Source organism: Lycorma delicatula, chromosome 5 (assembly GCF_047948215.1).
Source record: "Lycorma delicatula isolate Av1 chromosome 5, ASM4794821v1, whole genome shotgun sequence".
In the NCBI taxonomy this organism is placed as follows: Eukaryota; Metazoa; Arthropoda; class Insecta; order Hemiptera; family Fulgoridae; genus Lycorma; species Lycorma delicatula.
This window is the reverse complement of record NC_134459.1, coordinates 42,613,452-42,625,616: the sequence shown is the minus strand read 5'-3', so window position 1 is coordinate 42,625,616 and position 12,165 is coordinate 42,613,452. Positions and strand designations below refer to the sequence as shown.

Here is a 12,165-nt window from a genome sequence, read left to right as displayed (position 1 = left end):
GATTTATTATTAATTTTTTTCGACAAAAATTTAGCCAAAATGTTTGTTCTAATTTCTTTTTCATTTTTTTTACTTTTTTTTATTAAAAAAAGACTAGACTAATGAATAAATGAAAGCAATTTTTTAAATTCACTTGTATTTGTTAGCTAAAGAACATGGCTTAAAGAACAAAAAATATAATCTGATTTAATGTTCATTAAAACGTCGATTATTCGGACCTCCATATCTAAAACATTTTTCGACTTATAAGCGGTGACAAATCTAAGAGATAAATAAATATTAAAATATTGTTTGTTGAACCAAGACTCGGATTTAAGCAAGAGTGTATTTGTAACGAAGTTATTAGTTACGTAATTTCACAGCCGATGGTAAATAATGACGTAATGCGCTAGCATTTCACTTAATCAATTTTACTTTCTCAATTCATAGATTTAAAGCGTATGAAAAATACCAAATCTTGCCGGGATTAAACCCAGAACTCTCCACTGATTCTACCGCTCTTTCCGTCGTGTGTGTTTCCTCAGTTCATTCAGGAAATGTTATTCTGTTTTACATTTGCGCTAGATATAGGCCGACATTTTTTCATTATATTTTATTCATTTACTAATTATTAACTCGTAACAAAAAATAAAGCTAATTAGCCAACCCGTTAATTTAGATAGTTATCGATTCTTCGACTGTTTTGTTCACAAAAACGTTTTTCTGCAATTACACTCTCAAACTGTTCCTTCATAAAAATAAAGATTATATGAAAGTAATTTGGAAACCATAAAAGTTTTATAGTCATTTTTACTAAAAATTAATTAAACTTACAAAATTAATGATCTTCTCCACCAATAGTATTTTATGGGGACTGGTGCATATAATGTTTTAGCGTCTTAAAAAATTATTTTTTATTATTTTCATTTCATTAAAATTAAAAAATAATAAACTGTACTTAAATTGTAATATTTTTTTATTGTTATAATTATCCGAGATATGATTATGCATAAATGTGCCGCAGGGTTGAACATAGACCAACGCCCGTGCGAAGTTAGGTTGGGTAACTAATTGTAGTACTAGACTGCATCTTAAGCGAAAAATAATATTACTGTCTTTTTACCTCATACCGAGCGTGGGAACACATGCTCAGGTAAGGAGTATTTCAGACCTTTTTTACTTCCTTGTACGAAGTAAAGGAAGTATTGTGATCGCGAAAAATTTCGTTTTTCAGATTTCAACCAAAATATTCATTTTGACCATCCCTGAATCCATTTGACAGTTTCGGCGTGACCTCTGTACTTATGTATGTATCTCGCATTACTTAAAAACTATTAAACGTAGTATGTTGAAATTTTGGATTTAGGACTGTTGTAACATCTAGTTGTGCACTTCTCCTTTTTATTGCAATCGACTGAACCAAAAGTGTCCAAAAAAAGCCCACTATTTCTTAACTGCAGTAATAAGCCCTGACTGAGAGCTTTTCAACGATATATCATAAATGGTACTTATTTTCATTGGTTCCAGAGTTATAGCCAAGTAAAAGTTTAATGAAATATTTGGATTTTACAAGGAGAAGGCACATCGGTTTGAATCAGACTTCATCTCCTTTTTTTAACTTCTTTTATTTAAATATGTTGATTTATTAATTTATTAAACTCTCATTGTAAAAAAAACTTTTACTATGAATAATAATTCAGTAATAACCAAAAAGAAAAAAAAAATATCATGAATTTTTATGAAATAAAATTACATACTTTTTCATTTAAAAAAAAACGTGTAAATATAATTTAATTTATTAACCTGTGATTGTAAAAAAATTACAATAAATAATAATTCAATAATATGAAGAAAAAAAAATCAAAAAATTCTTTATTAAAGAATTAGAGGATCGTATTTCACTTTCAAATGAAATAAGTTTATACCAAATGAAGCAAAAAATGTGTATATGTAATTTAATAGGCATACAAGGAAGTCATGTGGTGTCCCACATCAATTTTTTTTTTTAATTATGACAGTGAGGTAGATAAATATTTTCGTACGTAAAAAATTAACGGGATTCGGATCCAGAACCTTTTGGATATAAATCAATTTTGTGATACATTTAATCTGATAAAGTAAAATGAAGTGTACATTGTTTTGTCAACCAGAACGGTAGTAATAAAAAAAAAAAAAAAACAAGAAAATTGTATCCTGTTACCATTTTAATATGTATTATGTGTTGACTGTTAGTGAAGCGTGTCAATTGATTTAATTTCTAATGCAGTAAATTTTTTGTAAAAAAAATACTCTTCCCGTACATTTTTTGGGTCAATGAAATCAAAAGAATGAATTCGTGATGTACAAAAAATTTCAAGTTTTAAGTCTGTTGCGTAATTAAAGAATAATGGAGTGGGCGCGCGCTCACACACACAATGTTTTATTAACTTACTCGTATGTATTGTTCAACCAGTCAGAGTGACGTTGCATCTGAATTAACGTTCTTTTTGTATAGTAAAGAATTCTGGGTTCGATTTCCGGTTACGTTATCTTACATTATTATCAAAATTCATAACATGAAAAATTAAAAATCATAACCTAAATAAAATTGGGTGAATAGTAACTGACGTTTGTCGGCCTCCGTGGCGCGAGTGATAGTGTAGCACGCTACAAAATTATCATTTCATCTCATCTTGTGAAGCAAATACATAACGGATGGCCCGAGGAAAGGAACAAATATATATATACTTTGTATGTTGTCAATAGGATTAAAATAAATTAAAAAAAAAAAAGAAATGGTTATAAATATTCGTTTTATTTATTGAGAGATAATTTTACAAATTATACTGCGCTATCGTAGACAAAACTGCTCGCCGACGCGCTGTCTACTACTCCAGTTGCTATGAGACGTACAACTGTTTCAAGGTTAAACTACACAACTGCCGTCTCGAACGCGCGGCTGCATTAAGCACGTATAACAATAATAATAATTTACAAATGTTTACTGTCTAAAGTAAAGCCATTCGGTTTATTTCTTTTTCACACCCTCCGAGATTTTTATTCTACTTTTTATTTTATTTTTTTATCATTTTTATTTATTTATTTTATATTTTAAATACACGTATAAGCACTAGATAGGGAATCTTGGAGAACTGCATCAAAGCAGTCAAATGATGAAGACAACAAAAAAAATTCAAAAGAAAATATAGATTTCTCTTTTAATACAGTTTCTAAAATACATTTCCTGTTTCAGTAATAATGATTATTAAAGTATTCAATACATAAAACAGTAAAATTAAGATAGTTCCTGTGAGATGTTCATTGTACTAAGAAATTTGTACTTATTTTCAGTAGGCCACTAATGGTAGCGAAGCGCAACAAAGAACAAATACATATAAATTATATTTACTATTTATACAAATAATGTATCTAGATTTAATATAAAAATTAGGCATTCCTATAAAATTATTTAAAACATTAAAGTCATTTTATAAATTTTACCTTTATAAAATTATTTTAGTTCATTTATAAAACTGATGAATTAATTTTATAAAAATTTCGCGATATTGATGTATCAACATCAAAGAAAAAAAAAATTAAAACACCCTTCTTATTTTGAATAAAAAAAATTTGTAAACTGGAAGATTATTAAATAACTAGAATAGATTTTAAATTTAAAAATATCATTAAAACACGAGATTTCATCTAAAAAAAGTGCATCATATAAATTGTAGCAAGGTATTTTTAAAAATCATGTTGAAATTTTAATTTAGTTTTCATTAAACTATAAATGAAAAAAAAGAAATGTTTAATTTTAAACCGATATATTAAAAAAAAAAAAAAGTTGTATACAATAAATTAAATCAAATGTTCATAAATTTAAAATAATGTCCTAAACTGTGTGGATTTCCTTTCTAGAAAATTCTTCAGTTACCATACAAACGATATGCATAATAGTAACCTATTTTGATGAGACTGAGAAATGTCTCTTAATTGGCACAACATTAGAAGTTTTACAAACAACTTTATTACTTTTCTTTGTTTTTGACTGATCGACGATATTAAGAGTTTACTCGCTATATTTTATGTTCTCTAAGACGGAAAAGATATTATTTCATCAATTAATATAATGAAAATTGGTAAATATAAAATTAATTTGGTTATAAATTATTTTCTTTTTTTTTTTAATTTAAATTAAATACCTTAGAATAAATAATTCATAAAATCATTTTATTAAAACATTTGCAGTGAAGAAATTCGAAAAATTCAAATTAGCTTAGTATGGTTTTAGCAGTCAACTACTGATTTCTGTTGAAAGAGGAAGTTATGTTGGTCTATGTTCAACCCTGCGGCACATTTATGCATAATCATATCTCGGATAATTATAACAATAAAAAAATATTACAATTTAAGTACAGTTTATTATTTTTTAATTTTAATGAAATGAAAATAATAAAAAATAATTTTTTAAGACGCTAAAACATTATATGCACCAGTCCCCATAAAATACTATTGGTGGAGAAGATCATTAATTTTGTAAGTTTAATTAATTTTTAGTAAAAATGACTATAAAACTTTTATGATTTCCAAATTACTTTCATATAATCTTTATTTTTATGAAGGAACAGTTTGAGAGTGTAATTGCAGAAAAACGTTTTTGTGAACAAAACAGTCGAAGAATCGATAACTATTTAAATTAACGGGTTGGCTAATTAGCTTTATTTTTTGTTACGAGTTAATAATTAGTAAATGAATAAAATATAATGAAAAAATGTCGGCCTATATCTAGCGCAAATGTAAAACAGAATAACATTTCCTGAATGAACTGAGGAAACACACACGACGGAAAGAGCGGTAGAATCAGTGGAGAGTTCTGGGTTTAATCCCGGCAAGATTTGGTATTTTTCATACGCTTTAAATCTATGAATTGAGAAGGTAAAATTGATTAAGTGAAATGCTAGCGCATTACGTCATTATTTACCATCGGCTGTGAAATTACGTAACTAATAACTTCGTTACAAATACACTCTTGCTTAAATCCGAGTCTTGGTTCAACAAACAATATTTTAATATTTATTTATCTCTTAGATTTGTCACCGCTTATAAGTCGAAAAATGTTTTAGATATGGAGGTCCGAATAATCGACGTTTTAATGAACATTAAATCAGATTATATTTTTTAATTTGATTCAGAATTAATTTCTGTTTTTGTTATGTTTTAAAACTTTCTTTTTACACAGAAATACACTTTGCTTATATCACGTACTGTTAAATTTGATATACGATGGACGTATTTTACTTCTCTGGTTAATTAATGGTCAAATAACCCAAAGTATAACCAAATATTTAACTTGTTTCGTTTTATTTGCTTTTTTTTATATTGTTTTGCTACTATTTAGAACTATTTGGATACATTATTAAGAGATAAATACTGTAAATTAATTAATTTATTATTATTAAATTTATTAATTTATTTTGTAAAAATAAATGAATTTAATCTCGAGTCTAACATTTTTAACCTGATAAATAATTTAAATAGTACAAACAAAGAATAAAGCAATTACAAATTTTTATTTCAGAAATTGTAATAATATTAACGAAAAAATAAAACTTTCTTTAATCATAATATCTCATTAAATAGTAAACATGATACATTAACAAGTGGGTCAGGTTAGATTTAAACAACAATATCGACTAGAGGCACTGTAGTATTGAGTAATACTCTACCGACAATTCCCCGCCAATAAGTACAAGACTGGTTAGATTTCGTAACGTTTTTTTGTACAGTCATCATGTTTTTCTGACGTCATTGGCGTGGCAATGACGTCATCGAATACATCATCAACAACCTCTACTTATAAACAACAAAGCGTCATCAAAAATTACTCCATGTAAAATTTGGTCCGCAAACTGTTTCATTCACGATCAGTTTTTTTTTTTTTAACAACAGACAATCCGTTATATGTTGTCTAATATTAAACTATTTTATTTTTTGTATTATTATAATTTATTATCAGTCTTGACAAACTTATAATTACATAAAATATTAAAGAGAATAACTTTTCACTTAAACTATGAATTACTATGAAAGATTCTCTTTCTAGTCCCAACTCTTTCATTTAATTAACCCATTTATATCTTTAGCCTGTAACAATTTGTTTTAAATATTCTAAAACTTGCCTACTTGAATAATATGAATTCAATCATTTGACTGGTTTCATGCTGCTTTACAAGATTCTCTTACTAATGCCAGTTCTTTCATTTAATTAACCCATTTATATCTTTAGCCTGTAACAATTTGTTTTAAATATTCTAAAACTTGCCTACTTGAATAATATGAATTCAATCATTTGACTGGTTTCATGCAGCTTTACAAGATTCTCTTTCTAGTCCCAACTCTTTCATTTAATTAACCCATTTATATCTTTAGCCTGTACAATTTGTTTTAAATATTCTAAAACTTGCCTACTTGAATAATATGAATTCAATCATTTGACTGGTTTCATGCAGCTTTACAAGATTCTCTTACTAATGCCAGTTCTTTCATTTAATTAACCCATTTATATCTTTAGCCTGTAACAATTTGTTTTAAATATTCTAAAACTTGCCTACTTGAATTAATAATATGAATTCAATCATTTGACTGGTTTCATGCAGCTTTACAAGATTCTCTTTCTAGTCCCAACTCTTTCATTTAATTATCCCATTTATATCTTTAGCCTGTAACAATTTGTTTTAAATATTCTAAAACTTGCCTACTTGAATAATGTGAATTCAATCATTTGACTGGTTTCATGCAGCTATACAAGATTCTCTTTCTTGTCCCAACTCTTTTATTTAATTAACCCATTTATATCTTTAGCCTGTAACAATTTTAAAATCCTTGTGTTTATGAATGTCCAATCCTTGCCAAAATATAATGGTCACTTATCCTTAAAAAATAACACCTTTACAAACCAGACACTGAAAATGTTTTTTTATAAATTAAACAATACTTATTTTATGTGAAAGGGCCTTATTATGCTTCCCTTCAATTGCCATTTTTAATAAATTAACAAACTATTGAAAAGTCTTCTCACCAATTTATTAAAATACAATTAAATATATTTTGTTTTACAAAAATAATACTCTTTTCTGTTGATGAATTTTTAAATACTACTAATAAAACTAACAAACAACCAAATTATCTGCAAACAATTCATGTACATATAATTATGTGCATAAAATAATTTTCAATACTAGCTTCTGAATTGTGAACTATTTTGCAAAAGTTTTTTATATTTAATGTACTTACCTTAACATTTTTTTCACATGTTTGTATTTAAATAACCAATATAAGCTTAAATACATCTATTTTTTTAATCTTATAATTTGTTTTAATATTTGAAATTATATATTGACATGATCTATATAATGAATTATTATGTTCTGATTAGAAAAAAATTATTTATTTACTTACACAATATATGAGTGTAACACACATGTGCGTGCACATACACATGCACACACGCACACATTCTCACCAAAAGCTGATTAAAGATGAAAAATGTATTAAGATTTACATAACCTGCATAGTTTTGATAACAATTCTGTGGAAGAATCTAATATAAAAACTTGATTCTTAAAATAGATCATTTTCTGTTGTTTGATAACTACAAAAAATATAAACCTTAATAAATGGTAAATGAACTTACCCCAGAGATATCACAAAAAATCTCTTAAATATAACACACTCTGAACAACATTAAATATACAAAAATAAAAAAAATTAAAATTTTAAAAATAATCGCAAACTCAAAATTTTTCCAAACACATTAATAAAACTTATTTAAAAACACAGATTCTATAGAATACAACCAACTATAAATCTAATGAAAAATATAGCTACAATTGAAATTATATCAAATTCAGAAAATAAACCCAAATTTCTTTTTATTGAGTCTACTTTATGATAAATATGTATATAAGGTTAACTTGTCAAAAACAGCTCAAAAGTCACAAAATTCTGATCCCCTTTTTAAAGCTCTCTTGAAAATAGTGAAGCATATAACATTAGTGAATTTTAACATTAGATTTGCTTAATATTAAAATTTCAGTTTATTTTTTATGACCAATATAATGACAATGTATCCTAAACATTAAAAAATTATCAGTTTCAAACATTTTGAATATTTTTACATTACCAGCATACAACAATATACCCAAATACTAAATAAATTTTACATCAAGATATGCATATTAATGGATTAATATCTAAGTCAAAAGGCACTACACAACACTAAACCAGAAAAAATTCTATGCAAATGAATCTTGGAAATCCTGTATGGTAGACATATTAAAATTAATTAGTAGGATTAAAAATGTTTACAAATATATCTAAAATATCACCATTATGAATGGGAGGTAATCAAGATGGCCAAGAAAGGTCCAAAAAAAAATAAAAGCTTTTGAGGTATCAGCATCAACTGTCACCCTCCAAAATCCTACAAAAAAAAATTTACCTAATTTATTAGTTTTGATAAATTTATATTACAGCCCTTGTGAGCAAGAAAAATTCAAAATTGACTTCACACTCTTGCAAAAAGTATACATTTAAACTGAATAGTTAAAATTTTTTTTTAATTAATCCCTTCAATCTGTTTTAAAAAAAGATTAATCAGGGCTAATTTAATCAGGGCCATACAATGAAATTATTTTTTAGCTTTCTCCAAGCTTCTATAACATTTTCAACAAAAACCAGCACTAACACACTGAAACCTAAGCCCATAATTACAAGCATAGATTTTTGCTTTGATGTACCTGCAGTCCATCTATATCATGGATATTTAATTACATTATAAATTTTGAGTAACATAATACTCTGTACTGTAGTTTTTAGAACTGCTTCTTATTCATTTGGAATAATTTGCATTTGTTTTAACTGTATTCTGCAATATTTTTTTTAAATACATCAAGTCTAAAGGATGCCTCTTGAACTCAGTTGCAGTTTAAGTAAATGTTTGTCATTACTCACTACACTTATATAATTTTTTTTTCTTAATGATTGAAAACGATGTTAATGAATTTTATAACTATATTGGGTAGCAATCAACTTTACTTTTATCTAAAATGAGGGATTAACATCCAAAATCAAAAAACAGATTTATAACATCGTTTGATTTTTATAAAGATTATAACTGGAAAGATTAATTATTTTTAGCCAAACTAATAGTTATCCAATTTAAAAATTTTTCGTGAAATTTCTAATCTGTTATTTTTGTTTAGTGGGAAAAAGGATGATGATAACGATGACTATCCTGAATTTAAGATCACAACAGGATCAAATGTGCAGTCTGATGATGACATCAATAAATTCCAATCACAAACAACCTTAGACAATCAACTAGTATTGAAAAAGGTTAATAAGAAAAGGAAAGGAAGTGATAGATAAATTAGACATACATTTTGGTCGGTCACTTAGATTTAATTCAAAAAAATTCAAACTATATGACTAATTTTATATTACCCAGCCCTAAAAGTTTAACTACAGGGTACAGTTAATATTTTGATACGCTGTATTTCAATACAGTTGATTCAAAATACCTAATACTATATATCTGTAATTAAGTCAGGACATCACTGTCATAAATAAATATGTGATTTGTAGGTGTTTTTTTAGTAAAATATTATAATACATCATATGTAATACATGTGATTATAATATATAATATATGTTTACAATATGTGAAAATGGTGATTACATAGAAAAATAAATGCAAATTTTTATAAAAAATAAAATGTACTTTTATGCCATATCTATTTCATTTGACTATCTCATTTCACTTGCAAGTTATGGGCAACTGCATTACACATCACCCATCCCTTGTACAATCCTTTGTTGAACTTTCTTTTTAACTGTGGCCAATTCATACTATTTTTCATTTCTTTAATATAGAATATGTATTACTGTTGTCTAGATAACGTGTTATCCATACTTTGAGGGCACGGAAAGACAGCAAGAGATAACCACAAATAATAAAACAGTCAGTACTGCTTCTGGCAAATAACCTTAAACTGAGTAATACATGAGGGTAAGTCAATAATTATCTGCAATTTTGTTATATTTTTGTTTATGTTGGTAGTACTGATGTGTTGCATAGATGACACATGTGTGATTTAATTGTTGTTATGTCTGTGCAGGTTTGATGCCGCTAGGTTAGTTCCATTATTGCTGCCCTGCCATTAACCATGGCTGCTCTGCTTTCTGTTTGCACCAAAGAAGAGCAGCAACGTTCAGTGATCTGTTTTTTGTGATCGGAAGGTGTATCAGGAGCTGAAATTCATCGACTTTCGATACAGTACGGGAACAGTGTGTTGCTGCAACGGAGTATCTACGAATGGATTGAAAAATTCAAAAATGGTCGCACAAGTGTTATGCACAACGAAGGAGCCGGACGACCGTTTACCGCCACAAATGAGGAAAACATTGAGTGTGCACATGACATGATTTTTTTAGACAGAGTGGCACATCGTCTGCAAATTAGTTACGGTTCTGCCAACGAAATCATCCACAACAGACAATAAGCAGTGCACATTATAGTGAGATGCTTACTGTCAAGCTGAAGCCTGCAATTTGAAGCAAACGCCAAGGACTGCTGTGGAAAGATGATGTGTTGTTGCACGATAATGCCCGTCCACATATTGCTGCCCACACTGCTGAAACACTCCAGAAACTCAACTTTGAAGTACCGTCTCATCCTCCGTGTAGTCCTGATCTTTCTCCTTCTAACTACCACTTGTTTGGTCCACTCAAAGAGGCATTACGGGCTGTCAATTTACCTCGGACAAAACAGTGAAAGAAGCGGTGCATTCCTGGCTTGCAGCTCAACCGAAAACCTTCTTTTATGAGAGCAACAGGAAGCTTGTGCAACGATGGACCAAGTGCGTTGAAATTCAAGGGGACTATGTTGAAAAATTATGTACATGTAAGTTTCCTATTTGTATTGCAATAAAATTTATAACTACATTGCAAATAATAATTGACTTACCCTCGTAATTAAAATAGTAGAAATAAGACCATATTAAAAGGTTAAAATATTTATTATATAGTATTTAGAAGATAAGAAAAGAAAAATAAAAGTACATAATGGAAAGAATTAAGAAAATATTAAAAGGAAGCGTTAAAAAAATTCTACAACCGCATTAAAAAAAATTTATTGCTAGTACATTTACATAAAAAAAAGTAATTCCTCACAAGAACACAATCATTGTTAACTACACATAAACTGAATAAAGGAACCAAATAGATATAAAAATATATCTCAAAAGTCAACAAATTTTAAAGTAATACTGTACACAATGATAGTCTGAACAAATACCTGGATTTCCATTTATTGTGTTTCGTTTTATAAATAAGGATAATTAACACAAGAGTTTTCCAACAGTTTATATTCCTTGGTTTTAAAATATCTGTTTTCACAGAAAATATATTTGGATGTTCATCATTTTTACTTTTTAAATGAAAGGATGGTATCTTTTATAATTTTTATACATTCCTTCATCTGTTCTTCATTAATTACTAAAGGAGGAGCAAAACGAATAATATCTCCATGAGTTGGTTTAGCAAGTAATCCATTTTCTTTTAATTTTAAGCATACTTCCCATGCATCAAAGTCTAAAACAAAATAAAAAATCTATTAAATACTTTTCAAGTTAAGATTGATGAACAAGTTGTTGAATTATATTTAATATACTACATCTCTTTTTAGAGGTTACGAGGCTTGACTTAATCTAATAAGCTTGTGGCTCCATAAGACTTATTATGCAACTATTACACAGAAAATAAAATTTCCTAACAGATCCACAAGCCATTAGTTCACCACGAATAAATTGGTTCTACAGATCCTCACATCCTCAGCAAGGTTTGACTAAATCACAATTAAAGAAAAAACAATAATCTTTCATTAATTGAACGGGATGATGAAAAATGGAACACTTCTAAATTATTACATAATTATAACAAGCATAAATCATGAATAACAGAACCCGAAAGGGAGAGAAGGAAATTAGAGCTGTAGCGCTAAAGAAACATCTCAAGAGAACGAAGACTGGAAAAACTACTTTATGTAAATAAAAAATCGTTTCTCTGATTAAGAAAAATCATTATTTATAACTATAATAGATTAAAATAGTTTATAAGGTCCAAGAGTCATAGCTCCAGACTCCGTGT

At 27.8% G+C, this 12,165-nt stretch overlaps 1 protein-coding gene across 5 annotated transcripts in view; it reads right to left on the bottom strand.

Annotated features, from left to right (window-relative positions):
• Positions 1–11,134: 11,134 nt before the first annotated feature.
• The window catches only part of Oat (Ornithine aminotransferase precursor), a 41,027-nt gene continuing 39,996 nt past the window's right edge, over positions 11,135–12,165 (bottom strand). For all 5 annotated transcript variants that reach the window (XM_075365997.1, XM_075365996.1, XM_075365995.1 and 2 more), the window contains one exon: positions 11,135–11,610. In XM_075365997.1, the coding sequence (XP_075222112.1) occupies positions 11,444–11,610 (167 nt within the window). In that variant the 3' untranslated portion in view covers positions 11,135–11,443. The remainder of the gene's footprint in view (positions 11,611–12,165) is intronic.